This window comes from Stenella coeruleoalba (genome assembly GCF_951394435.1).
Source record: "Stenella coeruleoalba genome assembly, chromosome: 17".
NCBI classification, from domain to species: domain Eukaryota; kingdom Metazoa; phylum Chordata; class Mammalia; order Artiodactyla; family Delphinidae; genus Stenella; species Stenella coeruleoalba.
In genome coordinates, this window is record NC_137163.1 from 45,945,765 (window position 1) to 45,964,114 (window position 18,350).

The window sequence follows — 18,350 nt, forward strand, 5'->3', positions numbered from 1 at the left end:
ATTATTAATCAAAGAAATACAAATAAAATAATTCAGGTGTCATATTTTACTGACTAGAATGACAAAGTTTTAAAAAACTTGATAATACTGGTATTGATATTGATAATACTGGTACTGATGAGTGTGTGTAAGAAACCACATTGGATGTTAAATTCTCGGTAGAAATAAAAAGCACGGTAACCTTTCTGGAAGACAATATGTCAGTATGTACCAGAACTGACAACCAGCCATTCAAGTTCTAGAAGTCCATTCTAAGGAAATAAACAAATGCTCAAAGACATATGAACAAGGATGCTTCTCTCATTGCTTAGCAAAGCAAAACAGGAATAATCTAAATGTTGAATAGTAGGGACTGGTTAAATAAATAATAGAATGCTGTTCAACCATTAAAAATGATGCTGCAGATTTTTATTAGGTGATGAGTAATCATACTTACATTACTAAATAAAAATGTTATAGAACTGTTTTGTAGTTTGATATAATAATTAAAGGTATTTTATACTTGCATTGTATTTATATGCACCCCGTCACAAAAAAGTTTCAAAAGATACCCTCAAAAATGTTACAGAGATGACTTATCAGAAATGGGATTTTGAGTTATTTTTCCTTTTTTCTTTAAATCCTTTCAATTTTGGAGTTTGTGCAATGAGCCTGTATTATTTTTACAATTAAAAATATTTAAATTTACAACAAAAGGATCTAAATTCCTCCAGTTTTCCATTTATTTTCCACCCTGGTTCAGCGTATTTGTGTAAAAAAAAAAAATCAGCTTATTTTCTCTTTTGTATCAATCTAAATTTACTTTTCATAAGTTAACTATTTTAGTCTGGCAAAAGTTTCACACAGGAAAATTGTTAAGGTCTGAGTATTCTATTACCTTTAAAAGCACTGGAAACTTTGAAATTATTTCTTTCAGAATTTTCATATAATACTGAAAGGCGGGGGGGAGGTAGCAAAATGAAGGCAAATAGATAGTAGTAGTCAACTTCAATTAAGAAAAAGCAACAAGAGGCAGTTTGTACTCTCTTGATACGGCAGAAGCCCCATGTGTCAACTCATGCTAAAAAATGTATATATACAGACACATATGTTTGTGGGTATATGTATATGTGACACACACACATAATTAATCCACAGTCTTAGGCTAATCACTCATTGTGGCAGAAACAACGAGCTGTTGACTACACTTTAATTAGCTCCTCCAGCCTGTAGAGGCATCACTAGGACCAAGATGGGAACAACATTCTCCATCTCCACTTGCATCTGGGTATGGTTCTATCCCAAAGAATGTGACCAGAGGTGACCTGAAGAGTTTATGTCTGAAGGATAACGAGTTGATAATTGTAGCTTGCAGCTTCCTCTCTCCTTTCCTTTTTAGGACAAACGTAGAGCCACTTGATGAAGGTGGTGGGTCCCTGAATAACTGAGCAGAAAACTGACCCTCAGACCACCAAAGTCCATACTACACTCCTGAGTGAGTGAGAAATGAACTGTCCACGTGTTGCTCCACTGAGGTTTAAGGTTTATTATTTAGTGTTTAACTAACGCATTTTTTCTTTAAACCTCAGTTGCCTTCTCTGTAAAATAAAGTCTTTGAAAAGGATCCACTGTAAGTTTTTTCCCTTGCTTATGTTTTTATCTTAGTTTTTAATTCTCAGAAACATTGTGCGCATTTTACCTTTTAAGTTAGTAAGTCTACTTTTTTTCCCACAAAGACGGGTTCTTCAAGTTATGGAGAAGTCATAGCAGACTGTTGCTTCAGTTTAAGATACGCATTCACATATGAGATGAGAAGGGTGAGGACCCAGAGAAACGCCTTTGACAGAGGGGAGTGAGAGCATACTGAAGAATGTTTAGTAATAAAGAATTCAGATGGGAGAAACGGATGGGTTACATCTAACAGATTTGCTCAAAGGAATTCTGGAAAGGTAAATATGTGAAAATGTATAGCAAAGACATGAAATGCCTTTTGGTCCCTAAATGGATTTCATTTCAAAGACGTGCATATTGCAAATACATGTACCATAACACTTCTCTGTCCACTACTAGAATTTTCTTTACAGAACATCTGCAGAGAGAGGATGTCATTCCAAGATAATCGACTGCAAGTTACTAAATTAAGTTAAAAATGTCCTTAACCTTGAACAGTTTTTAAAGAGATTTTAGAAGAAAGGAGCCCTCCAGGGGGTTGTATAACTATATAATTGTACCCTTTCTAAAAGGCTATTTACAGATACATAATGTTTCCCCTCCATTCTTTAAAGTAAAATATAGGATAAAAAAAATAGTTTGGGGATAATATTTGTTTGGGACAGCAGGCACTGCTAATCAGTACCACTCTCTCCTTATTCCTTACTATCAGAGCCCTGGTTTAGGAGACCCCATTATCCTTAAGGCTAAGGTGGCCAGTTTAAAATCCGAGCTGATGAGATCTAAGTGCAAGTCTGCTGACCATCTGTGGTAAAAAATTTGCTCTCTGAGTTAGACACTGCCTTTTTTTTCTTACTTAATTTCTTTTTTTTTTTCCTTTTCTTTCTTCCTGCCCAAATTGTTGGAACACTATTGGAAATTCTGGGGTCACTTTGAAGCTATGTGGACGTGCTAGAGATGTGGAAGCTGGAAGAGCGAAGCAACGCAGTCCCCTGGTGATGCCCTTCAGCAGCTGGACTAACGCTAGAGGGACTATCTCCAAACTTCCTGCTACCCGTGGAAAGTAAGGTAAATCACTCATTCACTTTCTGTTACCTACTAACTGATCCAGAACTCTAACCTCAGGGTTCTAGAACCCTTCTCAGTATCCCATAGTCATACTCATGTTCCGGACTCCTGATCATCAGACTTGCTTATAGCAGATGTATGGGGAGGGCGGGCTCTTCTGGAAGCCCTCATACTTCCTCCCCTACCCCCACCACACACAAATAATGATCTTTATGTCCACTTATCCTTCTATCTACACTCAGAGGCCAGGGCCCCCAGGAAGGCTTCACTGACAACCCTTTACTCCTCTCTACATGCAGAAAGGGTAGAGGTGTGGGCTCTGGAATCAGACTTCCTAGACTTGAATTCTTAATCTGTTACTTACCAGCTTAGGACGTGGGCAAAGTAGTTACCTTCTCTGGACACCCCTGTAAAAGAGGAACACTAAGTAGCACCTATGTACCTTACTGAAAGGATTAAATGAGCAAATGCAGGTAAAGTTCTTATAATTTTTTCTTGGTTCAATCAATTCTAGCTGCTATGGTTACCTTTGGCTAATTTAGGGCAGAATCCCTTTGCCCTCCTTTGGTTCTCTAGGCCCGTCTCATTCACAACACACACAGTCGCATACTGCAGAGTTTTGAAAGGTGGTTCTCAAAATGTGGTCCCTGGGCCAGCAATATCAGCCACACCTGGGAACTGGTTAGAACTCTGGCACTGGAGCCCAGCAATCTGTGTTTTAACAATATTCTCAGGCAAATCTGATGCACACTAAAGGTTGACGACAACTGAGAACATCTGTCTCAGACTCTCCTGGAGGCATTCACCAAAAATAGAGTTACAGGACCTTACACCTGACCAGCTGGAGAAGGGGTCTAGTAATTGCCCTGGTTATCATGCTTGTCATGATTTTTCAGCACCTAAATGTTTGAGAATCACTGCCATTTTGAATGTGTGTTTCACTTGTCTGTTTTTCCAGTGGACTTTACTTCCTTGCAAGGAAGGTTTGTGAAGATTTGTTGCTGTTGTTTGCATTATTAGTTTTATTATGCTAATTCTAGAATCTCTGGTGCATAGTGCAATCTCAGGCAGGAAGTAGTGGCTCATTAAAACAGGTATTCCAAAAGTCTTAGTAGAACTTCAAGATTAATTCCTTCAGGAAGAGGTAAAATTGTCATTAGATGCAGATGATATGATACTATATAGAGAAAACCCTAAAGACTCTACATGAAAACTACTACAACTGATAAACGAATTCAGCAAGGTAGCAGAATACAAGATTAACATACAGAAATTGGTTGCATTTCTTTATACCAACAATGAAATATCGGAAAGGGAATGTAAAAAAACAATGCCTTTTAAAATCACAACCCCAAAAATAAAATACTTAGGAATAAACCTCACCAAGAAGGCAAAAAACTTATACGCGGAGAACTGTAAGACATTAATAAAGGAAAGTGAAGATGATTCAAAGAAATGGAAAGACATCTCATGTTCTTGGGTTGGAGGAATTAACATTGTTAAAATGCTCATACTACCCAAAGCAATCTACAGATTTAATGCGATCCCTATCAAATTACCCATGACATTTTTCACGCAATTAGAACAAATAATCCTAAAATTCATACAGAACCATAAAAGACCCAGAATTGCCAAAGCAATCCTGAAGAAAAAGAACAACGTTGGAGGCATAGCCAACCCAGACTCAGACAGTACTCCAAAGTCACAGTAATCAAAATAGTGTGGTATTGGCACAAAAACAGACATATGGATCAATGGAACAGAATACAGAGCCCAGAAATAAACCCACACACCTCAGTTAATCTTTGACAATTAATCTTTGACAAAGGAGGCAAGAATATACAATGGGAAAGAGACAGTCTCTTCCGCAAGTGGTGTTGGTAAAGTTGGACAGCCTTATATAAACCAGTGAAGTTAGAACACATCCTTTCACCATACACGAAAATAAACTCAAAATGTCTTAAAGACTTAAACATAAGACATGACACCATAAAACTTCTAGAAGAGATAATAGGTAAAATATTCTCTGACATAAATCATACCAATGTTTTCTTAGGTCAGTCTCCCAAGGCAATAGAAATAAAAATGAAAATAAACATAGGGGACCGAATCAAACTTACAAGCTTTTGCACAGCAAAGGAAACCATAAACAAAATGAAAAGACAACCTACAGAATGGGAGAAAATATTTGCAAATGATGCGACCAGCAAGGGCTTAATTTCCAAAATATACAAACGGCTCATACAACTTGATGACAATAAAAGCAAACAACCCAATCAAAAAAATAGGCAGAAGACTTAAAGAAACACTTCTCCAAAGAAGAAATACAGATGGCAAATAGGCACATGAAAAGATGCTCAGCACTGCCAATTATTAAAGAAATGCAAATCAAAACTACCAAGAGGTACCACCTCACACCAGTCAGAATGGCCATCATTAAAAAGTCTACAAATAACATATGCTGGAGAGGGTGTGGAGAAAAGGGAACCCTCCTACAACACTGTTGGTGGGAATGTAAGTTGGTGCAGCCACCGTGGAAAACAGTATGGAGGTTCCTCAGAAAACTAAAAATAGACCTACCATATGATCCAGCAATCCCACTCCTGGGTGTATATCCAGACCAAACTATAATTCAAAAAGACACGTTCACCCTGATCTTCACAGCAGCAATATTCACAATAGCCAAGACATGGAAACAACCTAAATGTCCATCAACAGATGAATGGATAAAGACGATGTGGTACATAGATACAATGAAATACTACTCAGCCATAAAAAAAAGAATGAAATAATGCCATTTGCAGCAGCAACATGGATGCAACTAGAGATTATCATACTAAGCAAAGTAAGTCAGAAAGAGAAAGACAAATACCATGATACCACTTATATGTGGAATCTAAAATATGACACAAATGAACCTGTCTATGAAACAGAAACAGACTCAGAGACATAGAGAATAGACTGGTGGCTGCCAAGGGGGAAGCAGGTGGGAGACGGATGAACTGGGAGTTTGGGATTAGCAGATGCAAACTGGTATAGATAGATTGACTAAACAACAAGGTTCTACTATATAGCACAGGGAACTATATTCAATATCCTGTGATAAACCATAATGGAAAAGAATATGAAAAAGAATGTATATACATATGTATAACAGAGTCACTTTGCTGTACAGCAGTAATTACCACAACGCTGTAAACCAAGTATACGTCAATAAAAAATAAGTTAATTAAATTTTTAAAAAGATTAATTCCTTCAGAAGAACAAGTACTACACATTCACAAAAAAAGCACCCTTTGAAAGTTTAAATTTTTGAATTTCTTTGCCACTTCCTTAGTTTTGATCATCTTGGACAATATAGTTTTAATATTGACTTTTAAAAAGAATTGTGTTTCAGTGTTTGCTATCCTTAGAGAGACAGAAACAGATAAGTACAACTAAATACTTATTTTTCAAAAGTCTCAAAAGTATAAGGGAAATGAAAGTAATTGTATCTTCAAATGATTTTGGGGTATGTTTCTAACTTCATACTTCTGATGCAATTCAAGATTAACTGTATTAAGACATTTGAGACATGACGCATTGGTATTAAATGAATTTAATTTTGTGTAAAGTGGTAGAAATATTTTCTTCAGCAAACATACCTGCAGATATAAAATCACAACCATAAATCTACAAAAAAGCAAGCTATTGAATGAAATCTGATTGGTTATTTCCCTGCAGTATGGATCTGCTAATAATTTAATTTACTACTTGCTAACAGAAGCCAAAATTTAAATATACATATATGTATGTGTGTATATATCTACCTCTTCAATTTTAAATCATTCATATATATGAACAAGTATACATACACATATATAACAATTGTTCATACATATATATATATATAAACAATTTAAATTAAAGAAAGTATATCTGGTGGCCTATTTTCCCCACCGATTTCTAAAGAACGCCATATTCTATTCTAGGCAGTGGAATGTCAATCCACCTTAAGGGTTGTTCAATGAGCATATCTGAGAAACCACTGGTTTAGCCAATGATGTACTTATTGAGGGAGGCCCTAGTGCCACTGTCAAGAGCTTATCCACAGGAGAGATAAGAAGGTACTTGTTTGGTTTGTGAAAAGAAGGAGTAGTGAGGAATGGCAGGTAGCTGCAGGCTGATGACACGTGATGTCCCTATATATGTAGAACCAACACGCCCATAATTGCACCCAATTTCCATACCCAAATCCAAAGCCTTTATATCATTAATCCCAGGCAAAAATGGTAAGATTCATGTGTGTTACTATCCCACGGCTTCAAGATGCCTCTAAACTCATATGAGTATGTCTTAGTTTTATCAGTGGAGGACAAACCAGGCTTCTATCACCAAGCCCCATTCCATAACAGGCAAACCAGTCCAAGACTTCTCTGAGTGCTGCAGGAGAGTCTATGGAAGGGGCGCTCACTCCACTGTGATGCCTAAAATGCCTTTGCACAGAGCAAACATTCAATACATGCTGAGTGAATGAATGAGTGAACTGGTGTCATAAAACAGGTTTATTTCAGGGAAATTGCATTCAACAGGCTGGCATTCCTTCCTACCCATCTTAACTGTTAAGCTTGCCATCAGACAAAAATTTAATTATAAAACGTTAGAGCTGAGGAAATTTTAGAAACTATCTACTCTCCAGAGGTATACACTTTAATTTCATGGTAAAAATCACTAGGAGTGATTTAGGAGTCTATCACACCTGAGTCCAAATTCCACATCTACCATAATTTGGTGAGCAAATAACTACTTCTGAGGCTCTGTTCCATGTATGCATGATGGGATATCATAATAATACATACATTAATTGTATGACTATCAGGGGATGAAATGACACAATCCATTTGCCATGGTCGGCTAAGTAATTTGCCCCAAGTAAGCACTCAAGACATTAGCCAATATTCATAGCGGAGAGATGAAAACAAAACTCTGGGACTGATGCCTACCCTAGTGGCCCCAGTGGTCATAATGACTTTCTTCCATTCAGCCTGCTCTCTTCTCACTAAGACTAAGGAAGAGAAGATGAACAAATTAGGAATAACAATTTGAAAATGGTTTTATACTCCCCGGATGAATGGAATTATAATAAAATGATTCATGAGTTCTGCAGAAATATGATGAGACTTTAGATCTTTATGTTAGTTCTCTACAAAACCAATTGATGGCCCTAAGATGTACCTTCCCACCCAGCCCCATCCTTACCAGGATCAAATATCATTGTAAATGGAAAAGTCAACCACACATAATCAACAAGCTAAGTTACAAGCCAGTGAAGTCTCGGAGCTTTGATAGAGTAAATTCAGATTTATCATTATATGTAAAAATAAGATGATATGAAGAACTCAATCTAAAAAATATTACCTGGAGATCTATAATCTCTACAATAGTGCTATAAAAAGTAAAGAGCTAGAAATCTATTTAGATGGTTTTCCTTATAAGAAAGCACTTTCTGTATAACTTTTAATGTACTATTGATGAGAACAATTCAACAAAATTCAAATAAATATCTGCAGATGTCCTACAAGAAGAAAAGAACAGAGTTAGATGTGACAGGGGATAACTGGACTTCAGGATGAGTAAGACCCTATACTTGACCTCAATAAATTAACATGAAATACAGTGGATGAGTCATGTACAGAATGTCAGAATTCTAAAAGGCCAAGCTAAGTACCAAAAGGAACACGTGGGGACTCTTAAGAAGGAAATAAAATATTGGTTAGTTGATTATGAAAAGGCAGAAGGGAGTAGGTTCCCTTTGGCTGCTCTTTGAAGAGATCACTTCCTTTCCCCGCTAGTCCTGAGGCTACGGTGGCATGGGCAATAGAGGAATGTGGGGACTGAGAATCATTTCTACTCTCACCAGAGTGGCTGGAAGCAGATTTTCTTACCAGGATGTAGTAGTATGCTAATATTTAAGGGTTCTTGAGGTCAGAGAGAAGGGTTTGAATACTCCGGCTCCATCTCTTGCTGTGGGTCAAGTTTCTTACGTTTCCAACACCTCGGCGTCTTTATCTGAAAATTGGGGATGATGATAATGTCTCCCACCTGAGTGTGAGAACTATATGATACAGTGCATACGCAGGGCTAAATTTGGTGCCTGGCACACAGAAAGTGCTCAGTACGGCAGGCGAGTGTAGTGACAATAAAGGCAAAGATGACGGGGGTAGTGCCAGTGTTGCTTCTGCCCCCAGAACAGGCTCTGACTGGGAGAGAGTTAAAGCACCTTTGGGTTCATGGGGGTTTATATATAAGCAACGGTTGATCAATGTGAGCTGGTTGTCCAAATGATTATGTGCAATCTAAGAAAAAAATGGGCCTCGGATCTGCTCAGCTACTTAATAATATTAGCAGCGGGAGTAGTCAAAGAAGCTAAATTTTATTACGTGTTTATATGCCAAACAACGTGCTGAACGTTTTAAAAGGATTTACTCACTTATTACAACGAGGCTATACGCTAGGTCCTGATAACGTTATTCGTCTCTTTCAGATGTTGACTGAGCCTCAGACAGGTTACAAAAGCACCTAAGATCCCTTTATCAGTACATGACGGAAATCAGTTCAAATCCAGCCTGTCTGACTTGTTCTTAATCACTAAGGTATGAAATTAAGCATGTTGCCCTTTGCCTGATTCTCCTTCTGAGGCCTGAATATTTCACTTAGCTCTCTGAGTGCAGAAGAGAGAAAATTCTCTCTCCTTGACCCAACTTGGCATCAATACCCAACTCCCCTTCTCAAAATGGGTTGCTTCAACGAGCAGCAATGAATGCCGGGTCGTGGACCAGTCACCTTGATGACTAAGAGTCAGACACTAGGGAAAGAAAATGCTCTGTGACAAACCTACCCTTGTACAGAAACAAGACAGAAATGGGGGGACAGGGCAAGAGATAATGGAATAAGGCATAGGAAAAATAGCACCTGGCATCGTGACAGTAATAATAATAATAGTAGTAGTAGTAGTAATAGTAATAATAATAGACTTCACTATGCTCTAGGCATTGCATTAAGTGCTTGGTGTAAGTGACTTCATTTTAACATTGAAAACATTTAACATTGAAAAGTCTATGGGGATGAAATATTATTAACATCATTTTATAGGCAGGAGTATTGAGGTTCAGGTAATCAGGTAAATTGCCCAAGCTCATATGGTTAGCAAGTGGAAAGCAGAGATTTGAACCAGCACCTACACTCCTAACCATTATGCTATAACCATTATGCTGAAGACATAAGAATTCCAATGGTCTTTCCCCATAACCCACTCCTGCACTCCAGACTTAAATAGTCCAAGATCAAGAGAGAGCAAGCTTGGAGTTGCCACTCTTCAGTGAGTGTCAATCATTTCAAAACAGTGTATTTGCTAACAAGATGCAGTTCCTGTGATAATCTTCTCAACCAGCTATCAAGAAACAGGAAGCAAAGATTCAAGTAACAGTATGTTCCTACTTACGAGGAAGGTGGGACAGCACAGTTGACACTGGGCTTAACTGTTCTGGAAAACGTGGTCCCAGTAGGCATACACGCTGGTACATTTTCCCCACCTACCAAATACAAAAGAAGTATTTCATTTCCATGTTGCTCTTCAAAGTTCCACCTCATTCGTGCCTGTCATTCATCCTCTGGCCTCTTCCTGTCTCCATTTCTGTACAGAAAGGTGCTGAGTCTCTGCTCTCGGATACGAAAAGGGTGTGTTAGGAGAGGGAGCCATGGTACCTCGATGTCTTTTTTTTTTTCATCTTAATTCTATTATGCCAACTCCACTGAACTTAATTAGAGTGAATACAGAATTACACAATTACCCTCTGTTCTATTCTTCAGATGTTATATTTTGATAAAATTTACGACATGCTGCTCTCCCCTTGAACACCAGATGAACACTAGAAATGGATGTGTGTTGACATAAAATCTGTTATAATTACAATTCAAGTATAGCTTACATAATGATAGTGTTAACATAAAATTATAGATGTGTAGAGACAACGTGGTCATGCATTTTTTAGTATAAGTACATGCTTAGACCAATATCTGTTAGCGGAATGAAGATGGAAGAGAATTTTGGTTAAGCCACAAAGGCTGTTTAAGGACTTGCAGATAGCTAAGGGGAACTCAAAGACCAGTAAGATAATATTTCCCCTGCCATGTTTGCAATTGCAAAGTGAAGGGAAGATGTGAAAGTAAGTACCCCTATGGAAATTACAAGCCAAGTACATTTTTTTCCTTGAGTACCTGGGTAAATGCTTAAATTCTAATGTATATCAATGATGCAAATTTTCAACAGAGTTTGATAAATCATAAAATAATAATTATACATATATGTATATAAAACTGCATGGAACTAGACAGTTCAAAATTACTTCTAATTAAAGAGGTACCCTATGACAACTAACTTAAACCTTACAAAATATGGTTCCAAATACCCTATCAGAGTGAAAAGCAGGAGACCGAAAGGTTTATTGTAAATGTTTGTAGTCATGGTGTCTTAACTAAAACTACTGTGTCACAAATACTATTAAAATAATTGTGACATTTTATTCACTTTTACTGCAAACAACAAAACAAACTATAGGTATTTTTTCATTTCAGGTAATTATTTTAGCTAACAGTTATTAAATGTTTTGAGAAGACAGAGTGCTAATTGCATTACTTCATTTTACCTTTAAAATAGCACTTCCATGTAATTATTCTTAATATCTCCATAGTATTAAAGTGTATCTCTAGTTTAGACCTTTCTTCAGAACTGCAGACTTGTGTATCCAACTGTGTACTCAGCATCTCTACTTGGACGTCACAAAAACATCTCAAATCTTATACCTCCAAAACTGGTCTTTAATCCCCCAAACATGCTCTACCCCAAACTTTTTCCATCTTAGGTGACAGTAACCACACCTTTCCAGTTCCCCAGGCCCTAAATCTCGAATTCACCCTTGACCCCCTCTTCCTTTCCATTCTTGCATTCAATCTACCACGAAATGCTGTCACAACCTTCCCAATGTGCCACTTCTGAGAATTACCAGCCGCTAGCAGCCTGGTGCAGGCCACCAACATAGACCTCGAGGATCCTGTAGTCGCCTCCCGAGATTCTCCCTGACTCCACTCTCTCCCCACATCCTCAAGACCACAGATAGAGTTATGCTTTTCAAACAAGAGACAGTTCATGCCACACCTCGGCTAAAATCCTGCCCCTGGCTGCCTACATTTAGAGTAAAAGACACAATGCATGTGATGGCCTCCCAGGACTTACCCAATCCATCCCATCACATATCCGACCTCCAGCCCTCCTGCTGTCTCTTCCTCCCCACTGACTAAGTCAGCCAGGGTGGCCTCCTTGATATTCCTCCAAGCTGCCCGGCATATTTCTGCCTTAGAGTTTTGGGACTGGTTATTCTTGCTCCCAGGGAGTGGTCTCCCCATCATACATTCTGACAACTCCCTCACTTCAAGTCTTTGCTCAAATGTCAACTTATAAAATCCACCCTAACTACCCTATTTAAAATCAGAACCTACCTGTACACTCCTCCAGCACTCCCAACCCAAGCCTCTTCAGTGAACTTTACATCCTTTTCCTTATCCCGTAGCGCCCATCAACCTGTGACAAAGCATAGAATTTATTTATAACATCCGTTTCCACACGAGAGTGTAAGGAGGGAGAAAGCATGCAAGAAGGAGCACGCAGGCAAAGGCTCTTGTCTAATTTATTCATTGATACGTCCAAGCATAGAGAACAGGAAGATGCTTGATAAATAGTCCTGAAAAAGATACAGATGAGGAAACTAGCAGTAAAACTCAGAAAGTTTAAGTAACTTCCTCAAGGTTCTACAGCTAGAAGAGGGTCACAGTAGAATTCACACTTGGGGATGTCTAACTTCAAATCTCTTAGCCTCTCTGCTATCTTTATTTTTTTTTTCCTCCTTCTTTGCGGTACGCGGGCTTCTCACTGTTGCAGCCTCTCCCGTTGCGGAGCACAGGCTCCGGACGCACAGGCTCAGCGGCCATGGCTCACAGGCCCAGCCGCTCCGCAGCATGTGGGATCTTCCCGGATCGGGTCACGAACTCTCAACCACTGCGCCACCAGGGAAGCCCCTCTCTGTTACCTTAAGTCCATGCAATTCAGGATTTGTTTTAATCAGTGCCATGGAAATTCTCACTCCACTGAATAGGATCACTAAAGTGTTCTCTGTCTAGATTTATATATATATTTTCCATTTAAACAAAGGAAACAGAAGAGGGGAATTCATCATGGGTTATTGCGGTAGTTTTACAGCAATGTTAGCAATAATGACATTTAAGTAACAGTGATATTTAATGATAGCATAATAATAATAAAATAATACCTCTTAAATGTATTGAAGACGAATCGCATGCTAAACTCGGTGCTAAAATATTTCCATGTATATTTTGTGCAAAATCCTTATGAATATTCTATCAGATGAGCTTGATGTGTAATTCCACCAGGCATACTTCTCTTATTCCGCTTTCAAAGATAAGGAAATTGATGAGAAGTGTGGTAACCGTTTGATCAAGATGAGACTGGTAATAAGTTGCGAGTATGAATTTAAATTCAGGTCTAACTCCAGAATTTGATTCTCAATCCATACATGAAAATTCTGATAATTCCTTTGATAAGGGTATGTTCTCTCCTGGAAAACATCCCCCATTATGTCTGCCTGTGCTCATACCTTCAGGACACAGTCAAGTTTGAAACATGATAAAAATGTTTAAATAGTGTGCTTTAATAAATGGAAATATCTTCATCTAAACAATAACACAAAAAGGCAGGCTGAGCCCTTTGAAGTGGCTTCGTTGCTATCTTCCATCCAGAACAAGAGAAGGAATCAACAGCTGCAGAGTAAAGAAAGCATGAAACCCAGAGATGGAGGATTCTGTAAATGACCAATTACAAGACTATTAAGCCACACTTTCACAGCAAGAGGCAAAATATTCCATTAAACTGAAAATTCTTCTACCCCTCACTCCAAGGCCCACACAAACGTTAATGTTGCATTTATTAGGATGTATTTCCTGTGCTCTATCAACTTGACTTTCAGCAACTGTATTAATACAGTCCTTTCGCTTTGCACATATATCTGAATGATGGATTCTATTACTGGAGTTTTGTAGAAAGAGTGGAGTGAATGAAGTAAAGTTTGGGAAGAGCCATCATAATCCATAATGATGGGCACTGAATCAGGACAAGAAGAAACCTCTCCTCATTTATTTGAATGAAAATTCTACTATATATTTATTGCCTCTGTACAGGGCCATCTGTTGAATAATGGAAAACAAGCATCTTTCATTTGGAGGTGGGATTTGTGTGCTCAAGTTTCGATGGGCCTGCAGAATTAATCTTGTTTTAGAAATGAAATAAAATGTAATTTCTTACTGTAAGTAGATGTGGTTAAGCAACTGGCAACTTTGATGTCTTTAAATCACTGCAGTTTCAGGGTAGGCAAATCTATAATTATTTCAAGCACTTCTTTATTGGTGCAACAATTGAGCAGTGTACATAGTGGTCAACAACCTGGGCATTGTCAGACGACTCTAAGTTTGAATCTAGACTTTGCCACTCACCAGCTATGTGACTTTCAGCTATGAGAATCACTTTCTTCAGCTTTACACTGTGGATTATTATATGCCCTTTGCAGAACTACTGTAAGAACTAAATGTATATGGGCACAGTGGCTCATAGTAAGGGCTCAAATTAGTACTGTGGTCACTACTAGTAGTACTGAAAAGAAATTAGAACTCCTATTCTCATAAAGTGGGATATGTGTCCCTTTATCATTGTAATTTCATATCATTTTACTTTTGACCTTATAATTTAATAGCTTGATCCAAGAAACATTTAGCAGTAAATATAATTGAAAGAAGATTACCTGTCAAACATGAAATACTGTAGTATCAAGTGTGCTGGCACAATACTCTTCTCAGATAATTAACCTGTAAAAATATGTTATTGTCTTCTTTTTAATTGAGCACATTGAACATATATATTTACTGTGCCAATTGGCAAAAGATCCATTAATTAATCAGTCTAACTATATGTTGCATAAACGTCTTCTAAACATAATCGTATATGTATTTTATTTTTTGGGAAAATGTGTTTGAGATGGTTCTTTTCTGCCTATTTGAAGTAAAAGAGGATGAGAAGTAGAGTTAGGCTTAATGTACTTTGTACTCCATTATGCCATGAAAATGCTTCTGTGCCCTGGAGACAACAACAAAAGATTTGCTTTAATGACAAGAATCAAGTATGTTCTAAAGCTTCCAGGTAGGAGGCGTATAGGTTGCAGTTTATATCAGAAGTCTTTGCTGTCTCTCTCAACTGCGTCTAGATGGAAAAGATGTGGTCACAAATGCTTCAAGGTGATATACTAAATGTTGGAAAAGAGTTGGGTAGGAGGCAGAGTTTTGAATATCTCAAACCTGAGCTAGAAGGATTTTATTTAAAGAAAATAGAGGATATGATTTTTCACTTAAGGAAGCAAACCTGACATTAATGTAGGAAATTAGCTCTTTTAGCTATGATGCTTTCAAATGCACATGGCTGAAAACAAATTCAAAATAGTCAAAGGAAATTTAAAAACAAAAACCAAACAACAACAACAACCTCAACAAACAAGTACTAGAAATTCAGGGATGCAGCCATATTCAGACAGTTGGATCTGGAAGTTCCAGAGTATCAGCAGTGTTCCAGCTCTCTCTACATCGCTCAGCCCTGCTTACCTCTGCAAGACTTTATTTTACAGAAAGTCTCTTCTTGTGCTGGATGGTCACTGGGAGTCCCAGAGTCATATCTCCCCAGCTTAGAAATTCCAGAGAGAAAAGACAATTCTTCCATTTTGCTCTGAGACAAAAGTCCTGGGGAGGAGTCTGATAGACTTAGCCAAGGTCAGATGCCTACCCATGAGCCAATCACCTGCTTTACTGGAGTTCAGTCCCTGGGCGACTCATCCCCAGGGCCCGTGAGGAGGCAGGATGGCATTATCTGGCAGTTCTCCAAGAAAAGCCTGCTGTTTTTGTAAGATGAAAGGGGAGAGGACATGGATAATGAAACCTGTATCTGCTTCTGTAAAATCCACAGAATCTTACTCCCTGCCCTGTGTCGATGACCATGCAGTAAGCTGACCCAGGAGGTCATTTTTCCCACAACAGTCTTTATATATATGACTAAGGAACACACTGGTAAAAGAATATGGGAGAAAGTCTGAGTATGACAAGTCAGCTAGACTGATATTAACTAAAAAAGCTGTGTGAAAATATCCTTAAAAAGTTGCCCCCAACTCACTCAAAGTCCAAAGTTGGAGCTGGAAATACAATGTCATGGAGTTCGGATAAGAACAGGTTTTCTCCAAGCTGAACTATGACACAGAGATTAGAGACTTCCAGAAACTATACTTTTTCAAAGAAAAAACATCACATGAGAAAAATGAGGCCTAGAAAAATTAAATGACTTAAGCTAATTAATGGCAGGACTGAGACTAGAGTATACTTTGTGTAATTGGCTATGGTCTTTGTTTTGTTTTGTTTTGTTTTTGTTATCACTTCAGAACGAGACAAACTTAAAGAAAGGAAACACAACCAAAACTCAGTGGTTGGAAAAGAGATGGATGTGAACGCCCACTTGTTTCTTACGTATAAAGTTACCCCTCGCAGTGTTTTGGAGGAGAAAAACGCTGGCTCTTCCCAACGTTGGTTACATACACAAAGATTCCAAAGACAAGACAAGTGCTTTGCAAACAAAGTAACTAGGACCAGCTCAGGCTTCCCCGCGCCGGGTCCTACGTTCCACGGTAGGAACCACCAACTGTATCCCCCCGGGTAACAAGGTGATTCAGGAAAGCTGGCGCCTTCAGAGAAGGGAGAAAACTTAGCCGGGAAGAGAGTCAGGAGGAAACTTGCTCAGCTTCTTGCTGGGGTCTGAAACGATCCCAATAGAGTCCTTAAACCCCTCAGGTTTCCCCAATCAAGCACCCTCGCCTCCAACCTGGGCCACCCCAGATCTGACTATAAGACAACAGAAGTCTGCGGACGTACGAAGAGCTGAGCACCCCACGAGAGGGACCTACGCGCGGCCGCGCCCACTCACCCGCCGCTCCCCGGGAGACGGGAGACCAGCCCGGGGTCCAAGTCCTGGGCGTGGCCGACTCGCCCCTCTCCGGGCCCGGCTCCAGCTCACCTCGGCGCGGCCCGCCTGGGCGCCGCCATCTTGACCACGAAGGGGGCCTCGCGCCGGAGGCCCCTGAGCGGGCGCCCTGAGCTGAGCCGGAGCGCCGGGGAGGCCCAGGTCGGCGCCCTACGTCCCCCGCGCGCTAGCGCCCCGTCCACGAGAGACGAGAGTCCCGCACGAAGCGCCCGACCCAGGCTTCCGCGGAACCGGCGCCCCGCGCAGCCCGCACCGCGGCTCAGGCGGTGCCGAGGGCGGCCCGGGCGGAAGAGCGGGCGCGGGGCACGCGCTCGGTAACCTGGCAACGCGGAGCAACCGGGCGTCCCCGGCGAACCCCAGCCCTCCACCGCGAGGAAGCACGGACCCCCGCACCCGCCGGCCAGCCCGCGCCGCCCCTCGGTCGCTCCGCCCGCCGCTGCCCGCTTGCTATGGTCTTTTAAATCCATGATACAACGTGTATATGTAACAAATCTGTTAAACCCTAAATGTTTATGATATTCAAGTAATCCATTATCTGAATTATTCTTGAAGATAAAACATCCAAAGACTTCTTAATTGTATGGGTATACATACATAAAATACACGTGGAGGTAACTTCAAATATAGTATGTGCCTGTCTCTATTCCTTCCCTCTCCGCTCTTTTAAAAAATGCCCCTTTAAAAATTGCCCACTCACCATCTGTTAGGTAAATTTGCTGAAACACAGTTAATGTGGAGACAGAAATTGTTATAGAGACTATTCCAAATGGCACTGACACCTGTATTTATGAAATTTTTAAAAGGGTAACTTAGAGTTGTTTTTTAAAAAAAAAAAAATCCCACTATAGTAACACCACATCATCCTAGGTGCCCAGTTCTATCCAATTACATAAGATGGAGAAAGAGAGAGAGAGAGAGGAGAAAGAGAAAGAAGAAAGGAAGAAAACCAAGTACTTATGTATAAAATGTTGCTGCCAAAGTTTGAGATTATACTCAAGCATCAATGAACAGAAGGAAAACACAAATTTACAAATGTATTTCATTTATGGTATGAGGGACACAGGTTTAGATTTGCAACACGCTCCCACAAGGGTCAAATTGACCACTTTTTTCTATCTAGTTGCTCTTGAGAGAACAAAACAATTGAAACAGATGCCATTCAATTCCAAGTCTATAGCTTAGACCATGTCACTGCACATGAAATATTGTTCATTCAGAATCAGCACACAGCAAGAGTAATTTATACTCTCAGAGTGTTTGCTCTCAAGTCAATAGCAGAGAAGCCTTGAATAAAAACGTTCCCATTACTTTCCATTGTAATAGATCTTACTTATAGCCCATGAAACAGTGGTCAGAAGAGATTTATTCTTTGCACACCATATTATATAATCTCTCCACTTTAAGCCATCCCCCACTCGGCGATTATTTTTTAAATATGTTACTCGTAGTCAATATTAAT

General features: G+C 39.4%; 1 protein-coding gene across 6 annotated transcripts in view; it reads right to left on the reverse strand.

Annotated features, from left to right (window-relative positions):
• Nucleotides 1-17,150, reverse strand: part of LOC307175755 (uncharacterized protein) — a 44,401-nt gene extending 27,251 nt beyond the window's left edge. For 2 of the 6 annotated variants that reach the window (XR_013824461.1, XM_079901224.1), the window contains exons 1-4: nucleotides 16,835-17,150; nucleotides 12,253-12,334; nucleotides 10,199-10,289; nucleotides 3,083-3,125 (exon numbers count right to left, since the gene is read on the reverse strand). Coding sequence is in view for 4 of the 6 variants with exons in the window: in XM_079901224.1 (XP_079757350.1) it covers nucleotides 3,083-3,125; nucleotides 10,199-10,280 (125 nt within the window). In the remaining 2 variants the exon portion in view is untranslated. Of the gene's footprint in view, nucleotides 1-3,082; nucleotides 3,126-7,700; nucleotides 7,763-10,198; nucleotides 10,290-12,252; nucleotides 12,335-13,079; nucleotides 15,427-15,471; nucleotides 16,782-16,834 lie in introns of those variants that run through there. The other 4 variants (XR_013824462.1, XM_079901227.1, XM_079901225.1 and 1 more) reach the window with 4 other exon arrangements.
• Nucleotides 17,151-18,350: the final 1,200 nt, after the last annotated feature.